The sequence below is a fragment of the Conger conger genome, chromosome 1 (genome assembly GCF_963514075.1).
Source record: "Conger conger chromosome 1, fConCon1.1, whole genome shotgun sequence".
Taxonomy (NCBI): Eukaryota; Metazoa; Chordata; class Actinopteri; order Anguilliformes; family Congridae; genus Conger; species Conger conger.
This window is the reverse complement of record NC_083760.1, coordinates 26,431,805-26,447,355: the sequence shown is the minus strand read 5'-3', so window position 1 is coordinate 26,447,355 and position 15,551 is coordinate 26,431,805. Positions and strand designations below refer to the sequence as shown.

The 15,551-nt window shown below is 39.4% G+C and overlaps 1 protein-coding gene across 1 annotated transcript; it reads left to right on the top strand.

Annotated features, from left to right (window-relative positions):
- Nucleotides 1-56: 56 nt before the first annotated feature.
- LOC133121343 (ras-related protein Rab-39B) lies at nucleotides 57-3,785 on the top strand. The gene is made up of 2 exons (XM_061230546.1): nucleotides 57-414; nucleotides 1,512-3,785. The coding sequence occupies exons 1-2, from the start codon at nucleotides 200-202 to the stop codon at nucleotides 1,927-1,929; spliced, it is 633 nt and encodes a 210-aa protein (XP_061086530.1). The 5' UTR covers nucleotides 57-199; the 3' UTR covers nucleotides 1,930-3,785.
- The last annotated feature ends 11,766 nt before the right edge of the window (nucleotides 3,786-15,551 follow it).

Sequence of the window (15,551 nt, the reverse complement as noted above, 5' to 3'; positions counted from 1 at the left end):
CAAACCATTTTTCGTGTTTAACCTGTTTGAGTAGTTTAATGTCGCAACGTGTTGCCATACATTTAGCTTTTGATGGGTGTCTGGCGAACCATTTAATAGGTTTAGAAATGCGCCAGTAACCTGCCCGAACTTCGTTTACTGTGCTGCATATTTTGGGGTATACAAGGTGAGAGTGACAGTTTTCGTCGCTTTAGCAATTATGGATGGGCAATGGAATTTCAGGTTCGGGGTAGTTATCCTGGGTGACTCGGCGGTGGGGAAATCCTCACTTTTACGGCGCTACACCGAGGGGACATTTGAAGAATCAAACCAGTCTCCTCTGGGAATCGATTTCAAAGTGCAACATCTGAGTTTCGACCCTGGCGTCACCATAAAACTGCTACTGTGGGACACGGCAGGACAGGAGAGATTCAGGTTGGTCCAATTGCCGATTTATTTACTGCCTGGGTCTAGGACACGCATTTATCGGAGGGATACGTTTGTGATAATCTTTCTACAGACCTATAAGTGCTTTGACAATTAACTAAATGGCAATATTAAATGTTTAAATATTTATGTTATATCTATCTTCCTATATCTTAATGTATCAATTCAAGTAGCCGAGGCTCTACATTTTCAGCGCCTTGGTCTTTTAAACCAAATAAATACAAATAAAAATGGAGAAATAAAAAAGGGAAATAAAAATGTAAGTTGCAATGACTGTTGCAAGCCCTTTGAAGATAGTCTGCCCTCTCCCGAGTTGACCAGATATTGCAGCGAGGGGATGGTCCTAAAACTGACTGTTACACTGTAACACCTGACTCAAAAGGAAAGATATGACGGAGGTAAACACTTCAAACAATTGGTCACATGTACTAATGAATACAGAGTAAACCGGCTAACTCACAGTATCACGAATTACGTTTGACATTAACCTGAGTTATAGAATGATCTTACACTTATTATGTTAGTATATCCGAAATTACATGAGCATTGAAAAAAGTAAATTGCAACCTCAGGATTTTTTAAACGTGCAGGTGAGTTGGGTTTGTTCAAATAAAGGGAGTGACAAAGGCTCTCTCCTGATCCTTGCATGTGAAATCCAAATTCAGATTTAATAGATCTGGTTTCAAATATTTTTCTTTGGTTTCAAATACATTTCTTTCAAGCTTTGTCAAATGCCGAAAGGTATTACTGTGCTACAAGTTCCGAAAATAAATACAGACCTTGGAAAGGCTGCTTTTACTATAGATACAGTGCTCCATCCTACTGGAATAAAAAAAATTAAAGCTGATTCTGGGCAGTTTTAGAGAGTCTTATCGTATTATTGTGAGTTGTGTATTTCTTTTATTTTATTTTTTATTTCTCTTTTATTTCTCGTGTTAATGGAGGTTGATTGAATCCAAAACAAACACTATTTGAACCTTAGTCTGGAACATTCCGTTCAGCCCATTTAGACTCCATGTGTCTGTGTTTGTACTCACTGAACCAAAATTGCCTCCGGCGTCAGACTGCGCCTGTTGCTTCCGTAGGTCAATCTCTAAGTCCTACATGCGGAACTCGGTGGGCTGCGTCCTGCTGTTCGACCTGACACAGCGGGAGACCTTCGAGCGGGTGAGGGCCTGGCACCGCGAGGTGGTGGAGTACGTGCAGCCGGCCGCCATGGTGTTCAAGCTGGTGGGCCACAAGAGCGACCTGGTGGTCCGCAGGCAGGTGAGGAGGACAGAGGCAGAGGCATTGGCCAAGGAGCTGGACATGGGCACTTACGTGGAGGTGTCCTCCAAGGACGACGTTAACGTCGCCCTGGCCTTCGAGACTATCGCCAGGGAGATCTACGAGAAGTACTCCCAGGGCTTGATCCCCGTCATCGACGACTGGCACGGGCTGGCCATTGGAGCCCCCCTTGAATCGGATAAGGCCAAACCTGTGAAAAGCGGTTGTTGTGGGTGACAACCCCCATCCCCAATCTAAACTATAACATTTTCCACATTCACAAGCGATCTTTGATGGATAAAATTTTATAAAAGTCACTGTCAGTAATAGTCCCCATGTCACAGTTGTTGTACATTCCATAAGAGCAGTAGTCCAATCAGACGCATGGACCAAGCCTTTTAACTGGTTTGGAGATAGTTTGCATTTGGTTAGTCAGGAACGAGTGTACGAGTATGAAGATGGCTGCTGTCAAGAGAGCAGCAAATTAGCTGATAATGTCCCTCTTCTGTGTACAATAGCTGCGGTCAATTCCATTTCAATTCATTCAATTCAGGAAATTAGTTGAAATTCAATTAATTAATTAATTTTAGAAATGATTTTAGAACATGGAAAATTTCAAATTCATAAATCGAATTTCAATAGATTTGCTGAACTAATGAAATGAAATGGAATTTATTCAATTGTGCCTCACCGAAACACCCATGTTGGATTTCTTATTTACCTCATGAGAAGGTCTTACCACTGTTGGTGCTCCAATCTGATATGTTTTACAATTACCATGAGGTGTCATTTAGAGAAAAAGTAATCTATGTTAGAATTAGAACTAAGCATTCTCTCGTGGCAGTCTATTCTGTTGTACAAATGTGTAATGTTGTTACTGACACATACGTTCAAGAGATACAGTTGTAGAGCTGGTAGTTATTACAGTTATTCTAATAATACACAGTAGTTATTACAGTAATTATAATATTACAGAGACAGTTCAAAGGAACTATCCTTGTGGCCCTTTCCACTGATTCTGATTCAGTCTGATAGAAAGCCACCTGTTGAATGTAAGCTATATCCTGCTGTTTCAGGATCATGCAATGTAACATCAAGTTATCTTGCTCCCAAAACAAACAAACAAACACATACAGATACAGTGCCTGTGTTATGTGGGTCACTGGAAACAAATTTACCAAGACTGACAGTTGGCACTGGAGTTTTACTGTGAATGACAAGTTCCATCATATAATAGCTCTGAGAGAAAATATAGTTAATTAAATCTCATAACTCTATGATGTACCTCACTCTCACTCACACTGTAGCCTCATATTGTCGTGTAATCTATCAGGCATTGATTACAATCAGGTTGCCCATTAACTGCAAAGCTGCACAGACACCAACTTCAATTCCAGCGATGTAACATGGATAAGCCATTTCCACAATCTTGATTTATTGTCTTATTTGACTAGAAATATAAACAACAACTGGGCCAATTTCATTGTATTAATACATGAACTTCCCCCTAGCACCGTTATAGACATTCACATACTGTAAAATGGTTATTATTCTTCTGAATAAATCGATTACGTTTTGTTAGTTAATTGTTTATGTTGTGTTAGTCATGCACAATTACATCTCAAATACAAGAGAGATATTCATTCTACTGAAATGAAACATGTACTTGAAACTTTCACCCGTGATATTGATCAGTTGCATGTTCAGTTTACCTTTGTTAGCTTCTTCACTCCATGCTTGTCTAGTTGTCATTATGTGGTGCTATAACACCAGTATGAGCAGCAGGAGAAACAACAGCCTGGAGGGAATAAGTTAGGAATAATTTGGGAAACACTAGTTTAAGTTCATAAATGTGTAGCTACTTAACTTTCTGCCTCATCAGCTCACAACAAGTATTATACTCTCTTGATTTGAGAAAAAAAAAGGAAGACAGTAGAATGCATCATATTGCAATTCTTTCAAAGAATGAAACCCCACACAAACTTATAACAAAATGATTTTAATATATTTTGCTTTCATATCAGTCACAACATTATAATGTATTAAAATGTAAAGATACAAAAGAGAAATAAACTGTTTCTGGGTTGTGTATACCTTTCTATGATCTTGTTTTCCAAATTAGTTTCACTTGACCATGGTTATCAATATTCTCCATACCAAAACCTTTTTGATGTTATGTATATATTTTATTTTAGTTTGTCTTTCTGTGCAGAACTACAAAAAAACAACTAAATAAGCCGTGGCATGATAAAGGTTTACATTAAAAATAACATGAATAGACATATTAAAAAAGCAAGATGAAAAATATCAAAGGTCAGATTAAAAAAGTTTTTACTGAAGCTTTTTTAAGCCTTGATATATTAACATAATGAAAGACTCCATTAATTTGTCTTTTCCACCATGTGTCACCATGTGTTTCCTTGTGCAATACATTCATTAGTGTCCAAAGGGAACACAGCCAAAAATGCTCCAGACAATAGTATTCTAAACAGGGAATTGGAAAACCAAGACCACCAGCTGACATAAACAGGAAACCAGAAATAGTAAGTAACACAAATAAAAACAACAGTTGCAATTTGCTAAAAGTGCAAAATGTATCTGGTTTATTGTATTGAAATCTCACTCAAATAAAACATGCCTGTCTCCCAAACATTTGAGACAACTTAATGCATTGAAAAAACGATTTTCTATATTCAGTTGTGCCCTTCTCTGGCCTTAAAAGGGTGACCTTCAAGAAGCAGGTTGTCTAAAGAGATGTTTTCATGAGCCACTGGGAGCTGTAATCGACCATGAAGGGCATTTTATTATGATTAATAACATCACAATATAGTTTTCAAAGTCAAATTTTTTGCTTGGGAATGATTCTTTTTTTCCATATTGCAGATTGAAAAATGATAGGTGTGTCGTCCTATTATTGAGGGTTGGAATGGCTACGACACAACATTTCAATAATGTGTGACATGTGTTTGTCTTAAATATATATACTTCGAATATATTGAGACAACAGTTTAAAAAATGCATGGTTATATGTTGTGGTATGACTACAATGACTTGGCTTTAGTGCCATTTAACTTGGACAGCCAATAGGCAGGAAAACACTAGCAGATAAACCAAAACAATATTACCAACACGATTAAGCCATGCATTTTTTCATTTTTTCCAACTCTTTCCTATTTAAAGCTTTTTAGAACCTTCATATAAAGTTGTGCCAACTACAATAAAGTAGAATATGGAATTTCAACCAATCATATCACTAGCGACAATGTCATTTGGTATGTTAATGTATTGTATTGTAATGTAACCTCATAATTGATGCACATACAGCATTATAATGGTCTTTTATCTCTTGGTGTGATTATGACTATTAATGTGGTGTTTATGGAGGTCCTGTATGGACTTATTAAGGTTTTGGGTTGCTCTTATGACCCCTCCTACAATGTGATGTTATGTTACAATGATGTGGTGTTCCACTTTGGTGGCTTGAAGCACCTTAAAGTGTCTTACCACATGGAATACCGTGAATAATGAATAGTGAATACATATAAACAGTTATTCCACAGCATGACCTATATGTATATATACATTTCCTCTGGCTTGATTTCACCTAGCTATGATCATCGGTCTGTGTTTGCAAATCATAATATTTACTGTATTTGATCTTCAGAATATTAACCACTGGTCTGGAAGCAATGTAATCATTTATTTGTCTCTCCACCTACAACTTTTCACAGCACTCATCCTTATAACAAAATGTTATTTTTTAAACGGAATACTTAAAACACTTAAAAGACAGATGAATGTATAAAAAATAAATATAGTGTATGTCTGTATATTTTCAAGAACTGTATGTAGCATATTTGGCTGATTAGTCTTATTCGGTTTATAAATTCACAATTCCAACAGGAAGCAAAACAACAGCATAATTACTATTGTGTACTGTAAAATATTGCTCAAAACAATGACAAAGATTTTCTGTCACAAAACAAATGCTAGAATTTGTAGCTCAAAGAGCGTAGTATTTGGCAAGGGTATTCCTGCTCTCAACAGCTGGTGTTCCTTTTCCAACTCCCCGTTAAGGAGACTGAGCTGTGTCAAATCATAACAGGTCCATGCCATCCACGTATATGTCACTGCATGCAGCCTCTACCACAGGGATCAGCAACTCACGGTCCTCGAGGGCTGGGAAGTGCTGGCTTTCCACCGTCTCTTTACCTGGGAGTCAGAGGTAAAGACAGTCTGGTCCAGAGCTGATGATCCCCGCTCTACAATTGATATGCAGAGTGTCGACAGAAGTACATATTCCACACAGTTCACAGTTCTTTGAATCTGCCGATTCTACGCACTCCTTGCTTCAAGGAGACCCAGGCACTCTGAACACGTGCTATTCAGTTGTTTACAGGAAAGAAGACTGAAGACTACACCATTGAATACCACCTAATTTAACCACCACACCTCCCCCTTCAAAGACCTTTCTCTGGCCATGTTTCATAACCAAACTGTTGGGTGTTCTTTTCAAGTCATTCTACTGTACTAACAGTTGGTCTCAGGTGCATGTGTTTCTGCACTATTGACACTTTATGATGTAGCTAAAGACTAAAGTCTCAGATAAAATGAAGAAATAGCATAAGACGAATAGGCATTTTAAATAAATGACTAGTAGGAGAGCGGGGATAGTCACCAGGCCACAAAACAGCAGACCTGCTTACCCACAGAAAATGTACGGAAATACCAATGACAAAACTTTCTTCTCACAGTAGAACTCTATATCTCTCAAGCACATCGTAACCATGCAAAAGTACACAAACATCTCAAATAGATTTTTTTGAATTATGTTTTTAAAACTATTTTAACACGGACAATATTCATTTTTCTAGATACAGCGAGATACAGTACAGCCATCGTGTGATGGTCGGATATCGGATACATCATCTACTGTACAAGACCACATACCACAATCCTAGAAAATAGATTTCATCACTGAGCTTCTTTTTTCATAAAACATAAATCAACATAATGGAACTCTGGTTCTGGTTGTGCAGAACATATATCAATGAATAATATATATGAAAATAATATTCTTAATTCATATTTGATATTCATGATATGAATATTATTCATCAATAAATATGGAACAAATGCTAAATATGTAATGGGAATTTAATTACAACAGTCAAAAGAAATTCAAATAAAAAATGAAGATACAAACAAATCTGGTGCCCAGACTGCTATAAGTTGGTTATCAGAGAAGTGTAACTGGCATGTAAACAGAAACACTCTTGGTGAGTAACTCACTTTGAACAAAAATTCAGAGCTGAATTCCCCTATCTATTTGTTATTTTATGACAAATCTACAGTATTTACCAAATCCAATGCAGTGTAAAAAATATTTGTCATATTTTCAGATATGTCCTCTGAAATTAAAACATCTGAGCAGATAGCATTAACAATAAAGTTGAGGAAAATATGTTTAGCTTATTTGTACACACGTACACTAAATCAAGCTCAGGTTTGGCTTGATTTGTGCTGCACAATGTGTTAAATTTGAAGTTCAACGTGAATGATCCACATATAGATATTTACATATAAATATATATTATCATATAAAATATATTATATATATATCTATATAATTCTTATGTCTGTTTATATAGCACTGTCCCAAGCCTTATTTTGTTCCCCATAATGCTATACATGGGGAATATTAAAGTTTTTATGAGAGGGTTATGAGGAGGTAGACTCATTGGAATGATACTCACTGGTTGATACTCAATGGATTAAAAAAAACCTTTTTTAAAGAATGCCTCTAGTCGTGCCGATATAAACAAATAAACAATATAGCATGGGCTCCTGTATATGTACTGCTGCAGTGGAGCTCTCTGTCTCCATGGCATGAACATAACCCTGAAATGCACCTTTAGAGTCAGTGTGACAGAAGGATATGCGTTTTCAGTTAACGTACTTTCAGTTTTCAGTGCTCTTATATAGCCCTTTCCCCACACAAATGGATTTAAAACTACATTGTCACATGCCTCATCCTTTCAACACGTCCAGAAACAGCCGATAGAATTTAGCCGTTAAATCTTCAACATCTATAGCCACCCATGGACTGGAAGCAGTGGAAACAACAGTAACTGTCCATAGACCACGTTGTCCGCAGATGTACGTTGATATGCATGGGAGACATGCACAACTTGGCACGGAATGAAGGCCGGAGCCATAATGTAATTACTTCCCTGCTGCCCTGTTAATGGAGACTAGTATTGATACGCCTGGCAGCAATGAGCGCATCACTTCCTACCGCAACCTATCACCTCACCTTCAGTCCAGGAAGAGTCAGAGCCAGCACAGACACTGATGGGACATGAAGTCCATATTCATGCTTAATACAGGCATGTGGTTTTTTTCCATACGGTTCCTTGCTACATGGTTGTGTGCTATACAATTGCTTTTTAAACGTGTGTAAAATAGCTATGCGGTCATATACGGCATTCATTTCGAGCTGTGACCTGAAGAACAACATTAACAAAACCGAAGGAGTTGATGTTTCTATAGCTACAGGTACGTGCATGAATTGACTCAATTGGTGTTTTAAGCCTACAGGAGAGCACAGTAACTTAGAAATTGATCTCTCTATGTCTATGGATGAGCGCTTCAATTAATCCGCACCTCATTCCCAAAAGTACCGTATTTTTACATCGGAATGAACTCTGCAGTCCGTGCACACGTACAAGCACACACATACAGGCATGCACACATGTACTACAAACATGCACACACATATACATATAAACACACACACATAGAGTAACGTGGCATCAACACAATCTATAAAATATAGAACTAGATCTACCAAAATATAAACCCATACATGGGCCAAACCACCAAATGAGTCAGATGTCCCTATTCCATTTTACTGTAGTTATAAAGTTTGCTGTTGTTTTGCATGGATTGTTTGCACTCTCACCTTGCACCAGTATTTAAAAGCTGATATATAAAGCCTTTTTCAAAGTCAAATAATAATGTTAGTAGAACAATTGGTCTAGGTTGCATAGTATTTTGGGTTGTGGGTTTGCATCAAGGTGAGAAAGTGAATTTGTTTGCTGCTGAGACAAAAGACATTGATTCCTGGCCTAAAAGAATCAACACTGTTGGTATCTTTGAGCAGTGTGACCATAGGTAAGGCAGTGATCTATAGAGTACACTCCTGCAAGCTCCTATTGGATTCCCTTCCTTAAAATGGCCGCCGCTCCTACCTTCACTGCATTTTCTCTTAACATGTTTTCAATATGAACCATTTCCTGACCTATGTTATAAGGGTGCAGGAGGCATGTTGGTAACAATATATAGGAGCAGTGGCACAAGCAACAGTAGGTCCCTGCAGTTCACTCTGTAGTCATTTCCCAGTTGCCTATACATAGTATTTAAGGGTGTTTCCTTGTTCAGTATTTAAGGTATGTTCTCTATTGCACAACTAGAATGTTAACAGGAGATAAACATAATCCTATATAATCACAAACATTATGTGTGCTTTTGTCAATCCTCATCAGACATCAGGCTGCATAACTGATATCTGATTACAAAAGGCAAATAAATGCAAAAACAAAACAAAAATAATGACAAGTGTGTTAAAGAAACATACACATCATCTTTTACAACTCCCGGTGAAATACATCTTCTTTTAAGAGCCATTGTTATTGGGAATACTGTTATACATCATACCATTATAATGACACCCCCCTCTCACAAAAATCAAAAAACAAATATGTACATTGTATAAGTAAACAGGAGTTATATATGAATTATTTACATTTGAATTTTCTCCGTATTTTGAGAATAACAACCTGATACATCCATCTACAGTAAGGCTTTACAGGAACTTTACACAGTCATGTTTTTCTTTACATCTACAGACCAAAGTAAACAAAAGGAGGTTTGACTTTAGCACCTTGTTTTTTTCTGTTCATCAAAGCTAGAGGGGTGAGCGGCTTTGGACATTGCCGCTTGTTACAGCACATTTACACTACATCTTACACTACACCGTACATGCCGTTTCTCAAACCAATTTCTACTAACAAAGTATGGTTCAGCTGGAGCAGAACTTACGTGTAGCGTGCTGGACAACATTTTAGTTAGAGAGTGCTGTCTGAGGAATGCCCCACGCCCGTCAATAAAATGGCATTTTGTGAACTGTAAAACAACAAAACAATGAAATTCCCTCGAGATTAACCAACAAACTTTGTTCCCCAACATTATAAATAGCTGTGTTTACCGAAAGCTATATATAATTTCAACAGGCTGTACACTTAAAAAAATATGCACAAATGTAAAATAAACCTTTTTGTAATATGTAATATTAAATACCAGTACTACATTAATAAGAATAAAAACACTATACACAAATTGAAGACTTACACAGGACAGGAAAACATATTTTTTTCTTTTAACATAGTTTTCACCAATAAGAAAATAATGCATTTTTTGTTTTAATCAAGCAGAAATAAAAGTGAGAACACACACACACACCGCACACACACTAACCCTTGTGATCACTTCTGTGCAGGTTGAAGAACAGTGGCACCAATGCTCTGCTGTAAACGTGTTGGGGCAGAGCACGTGTTTGGACAGAGCAAAGTCAGTAGGGTGTGAGGCAGGTCATTTGTGGGCGATGTGACCACACTGGACAGAGCTACAGGCAAGCCCTGCAGTTCGCATTGGGGGTAGCACCTTTAGGTGTGTTTGTCAGCACCATGTTTCTAAACTAATAACACTCCTAACATGTTCCTGCATAATTTCAGCTGAGCTCTACAGCAGGACAATTGCGACAAAGTCAATCTTTTTTCCAACTGAAGACAGCAATGCGTATATGTTCTGCTTTTCATATTTGAAGGGTGGAATAGTGCAGGAAGTAATCACATCCAGTATGTGCTGAAGTTAGCAAAACTAGGTGACATCTTTTCACCATAACTTCACAAGAATACAGAAATTTGGAATCAGACCCCAATGAGCACCACATATCCAATGGAACCATTTGTAATATTTTCATGTCTGTGACAAACAAAACTGAGACTGAAGACAAAACTGTTACTATTGTTGAATCTTGGCACTTTTCTTGCTATACATTCGGCATTCATTTAAAAAATGAATAAAACATTCGTTAAAAATGAATAAAAAACAAAAAAACACTGGACTGTAACTTCACTGAGATAAATTACAAACACGCAACAAAATCTGTTAGGCGTATCCAAGGGCAATAATTAAGGTGCAGATTCAATCAAATCTTTCAGAGCTAAAACTTCTTTCTTTCACCTGCCTCAGAACGAAAGAACCTGTTTTCTATTGTCTAAGTATCACGCCCTTATTTTTTGTATTTCTTAAAATATATAACACCCTGTATGGCACCTTAATTCAATCGCCACCTAGATCACACTATTTTCTGCCGGCCGACAAGACAGCAGGCTGAGTTGACGGAGCCACTCCATCTCAGCTCTGAGACGAACGAAGTTCGAGACGTGCTCCTAATGAGATCGCCCAGGCGACATCTCTCACGCGGCGCCCGCCCCCGTAGACAAACTCTCCGTTCCAATTATCAGTTGTATCACAACTTCATGTCTGCCAGAATATTATAACCATAACAACACTGGAATGTATAATATATGGCGGTATAGTCTCATGTCATTTACACATGCTCATGTACAGATGTGTTGTGTTACTGCACTGGCGCATACACACACGCGCACGTAATACAGTACTGGCATTGCTGTTTGCTGGAGGGCCAGCCCTGATGGGGAGGGGGGGGGGGGTCACTGCCCCCACAGGAGAAAAGGCACAGAGGAGGGAGGGGGGGTCGGGCGTTCGAGGAGAGGGGGCTGGTTGTTTTTTTCGTAAGATACGAGCAGTGCTTGCAAACAGAAGAGGATTGTGCAATTTCGTCAACTTATTTTGTCGCGGTTATAAAAAAATACAAAGACTTAAGAAAATGCATTTCTGCTGTTGTAATATTGCAATATTATTATATTATTATGCGTCTAAAGTTTAAAGCTTGGCTTAAACTACCTTCTCCTGAACATTAGTTGGATGAAAACAGATATTTGTTATTCATCAAACAAGGAAGAAAACGGTTAAAACTTTGGTTTAAATGGTGAAAATTTGAATATTTCTGCTTCAATCTTATTAGAATATCCATTGCTGTTTGCAAAGACCACTTTCTCCCATACATTAGTTGGGTGAAATGTAGCATGACACTTTAAGTAAAAGGAAAAATCTGGAGCCAAAATACTTTTGTCACTTCTCATGGCAGTGGTTTAGGAAAGGGTTATGGATGCAGTAGGCGACACTTTTCAACATAAATATCTTGTGCTTTTTGTATGGGAAGAAATCGGATGTCATTGAAACAAAAACATCAGAAAATAATCTCATCATCCCCGTGCTTGCTTTGGCACTGTATATTCCACCCTCTCGAGCTGGTAAACATTATAAGAGTAAGGTAAGAGTATTCTGATACACTTTATGGGTGTTTGAGGGGAGTCCCCACCCCCACGGTGAAGATCTCATATTAAAGGTTTTGGATGTATGCAATCCATTATATTGATGACGATGATAATGATGATGATGACGATGATGATTATTATTATAACTATAACATGATCTTTTTTTATTATTGAACCCATTTGATCTATTGCATCTGATTGCTTTTTTCATCAATTGACATCCGGGTCCGAGATTAAATGATATACATGTAATCTTGGACCCTTTGCAAGGAGTGGAATTACAGTGGAATAGCCCCCTCTCTCTCCCCTCACTGATGGCTCACTGACGGAGAAAGTGTTGTAGAGTACAATGCAACTTTTGGAATCGGTGAGGCCCCAACCCTACAAGCCTAGTCTGTCAACCCTGAGGTCTCAAATCTACAGCCCAAGCTGGCAACCACGAGGTCTGATTCGCCAAGCTCAAATTGGCAACCCGTGAGTTCCCATCCCTACAGCCCAATCTGACAACCCTGAGGTCTCAAATCTGTGACCCAATCTGGCGACCATAAGGCCGAAAGTCTACCAGCTCAATCTGGCAACCTTGAGGTCTCAACCCAATGATCCAGTCTGTGCTGCTATTCTTTCCGAAAGCCCAGTCTTTGTGCCTGCATGCAGACCCTAAAGAAGAGAGATTCTCCAGCAAACAACAGTGAGCCAGAATTGTGCGGGATGGAAATGGAGACCCAGGGGGAGGTGCACGGACAAGCTCTTCCGATGACCTGGCAACCCGCAGTGTGGGACAGTAGGGGGGGAATTGGCAGGGCAGAAAGAATGTTGATGGTGTTCAGACATGTCCTATGGTATGAAAGTTGTGTGTACAGCCTCGTTTTTTCAGCTGACCCTTGGTACTAAATGCCTGGGAAGGGATCCTCCTCTTATACCAATGGATGTGGCAGGGTGGGCCAATCAGCGAGGACAGACTTGTGGCGGGGGGGAAGGGCTACTTGCATGCTCCCAAATGATCTCCATTCATCCCCCACCCCTACCCTACCCCCAGGTAAAATCCCTAAAAAAAGAATCCGCACCAGAATACACCTGAGTCCCTCGCTGCTGAGGAGGAAGGGCGAGCAGCAACCAAGGATGGAGCCCAACAGGACCAAACCAAGCCAAATATCCAGGAGACTAGCCTGTGAGAGTAAGGCGATGCCACATGTAGACGGCAGCCAACGGACTAGTTTGAAGTTCTGTACTGAAACAACAACATCAAGCATTTTGTTGGTGGGAAGGATGGCGAAAGAATAGGACTTGACTTCGGTGACGATGTCGTGTGACCCTCTGAAGGACCTCACGGCGGCCTTGCGGCACCGCTGCATGTGGCCCCCGTCCTGCACAGGCTGGCCTCGGGTTGTTTTCCATCCCCAGCAAGAACCCTTCTCCCCTGGCCTCACCTGCACTGTCAGGCCTGGGCGCACCTGCGGTGCACAGCAGGTACCTCTCTGTGGAGCACCTGGACATCTCCTCAAAGTCCTGACCGATCACTGAAACTTCTTCTGCGCCGAAACACGCACTACCAACGATAACGCTCATCACTATTAGTATTATGATCGTTATAGCATTGATAATGATGCAATTTGTCCAATTTTATCCCTGACGGTGAGATACTTGGAGGCCAAGTGCACCACAGACCAAGACGGTGGATTACAGTACAGGTATGTTTACAGGTGTGGTTTGGCTTTTTCAGATTGCGGCCAGCAGAGGGCGACTGGTGAGCCCTGCATGCTAAGGGAGTTAAGAAACGCATCCCGCTTTGAAACTGCCAGGCTGACCTGGTTAGAATGTGTACAAAAAAAATCAGGTATATTCAGGCAACGATAGCTTCTATTTTCACAAGCTTTAAAATGTAGATTTTTTTCACATTCTTATATCTAAGCCATTTAAAAATAAACATGGTAATGAAAGTCACAGTACACACTGAAAAACATGTATGCATGTCAGGATTCCCTATGGAATCAATGACAGGCACTGGCACCTTGTTGAGTTTATTACTGAAATTGAATTCAATTTGAACCGTGAACTGTGAAAAAGGAGGAAGGATTTGGAAGGCGAAGAAGACAAAGGAGGAGAGGAAGAATATATATGTTGGGAGGAGCAGAGAGATGATGGGAGGGCAGGAGAGAGGTCTGTGCTTTTAAACATCATCTTTGCATTTTTATATTATCCATATCCTTTTGTTCTGGCTGTTTGCATGCCTGCACAGCGGTGACAGCTTCAGTTCTTTGGGAAAATATAGCTGATTCTTGGCCAATATAAATAATCTGATCCATCTGAATTAATAGCCAACCTCAACATGTGCTGCAGCGGTACACTGCACCTTTAAAAATTGTGCTATTTTCTAAAAACAAAACATATTTTCTTAAATCTGAAAAATGGAATGCACTTAGTCGTATTTTTCATTTCTGAAAGATTGCTGAGAGTGGTGTAGCACTTCCACAGAGAGCCCGAATGACTGTTTCTTTTTTTATGAAAATAGCTCTACATTGATTCTCCTCCACTCCAAAACGGGGGAAATGACTGTAAATCTAAACTCCCACGCCGCAGGACGTTAAGAGGAGAGGAATCAATCAAATGCAGTTATTGCCATTTTAACTGCGCTTTGCAAAGGTGTCGCACTAATATGACTCTCACAGTAATAAATATAGGGCTGTGGGAAGCCTCTGTACTGATCTATGCCCAACATTTTCAGCTGATGGCACACCACTCCTGACCTAACACCTATGTCTTTGCCACAAGCTTTTGAGTCACTGTTTACGTTGTGCTTTGGATTTTGGTGAGAGTCTGTTGGGTGGTCAATGCTCTGGTATTTGTTTTAGAAGCCCATACGTACACATGTATGTATGTATGAATGTGTATTACTGGCCACCTCTAAAATTCTGAATACTTTCATAATATCACTTCATGATATCACTGACAAAAGATTTCTGCACCGAACCCTTTCGTAATGCAAAAGAGGGATGGGGGCACTCTACTGCAGTAATACTAATTGAATATTACTCATGTTATTACTTGACTTAATAGTGACATCGTTTTTGAAGAGAGAGATCATTTTCTTAAGGCGATCTGACATGTAATGCCACTGTAACACTGCAAGCACCAAACGAATGAGCTTTGGTGGGTCTTAAATACGATCTGCCACCTGCAGAGGTCACAGTGATATCGGCAAATTCGGTAACCTGCACAGATTCAGCAGAGGTTAAGAATGGGCTGGAAAGGCAATGCAGGGCAGCAGGTCAAGTCTCTAAGCAAGAGACAAAATATTGGGGTTAAGAAGAGAGTGTTTACTCAGAAAAGAACAACAAAGCAGATAATGTGTCTGGGGGGAAAAAAAACAGAACT

Excerpts from the sequence above, each read along its gene's own strand:
- LOC133121343 (XM_061230546.1), top strand. The coding sequence starts at position 200 with ATGGATGGGCAATGGAATTTCAGGTTCGGGGTAGTTATCCTGGGTGAC. Across the intron at positions 415-1,511 it reads GCAGGACAGGAGAGATTCAG|GTCAATCTCTAAGTCCTACA; the intron begins GTTGGTCCAATT and ends TTGCTTCCGTAG.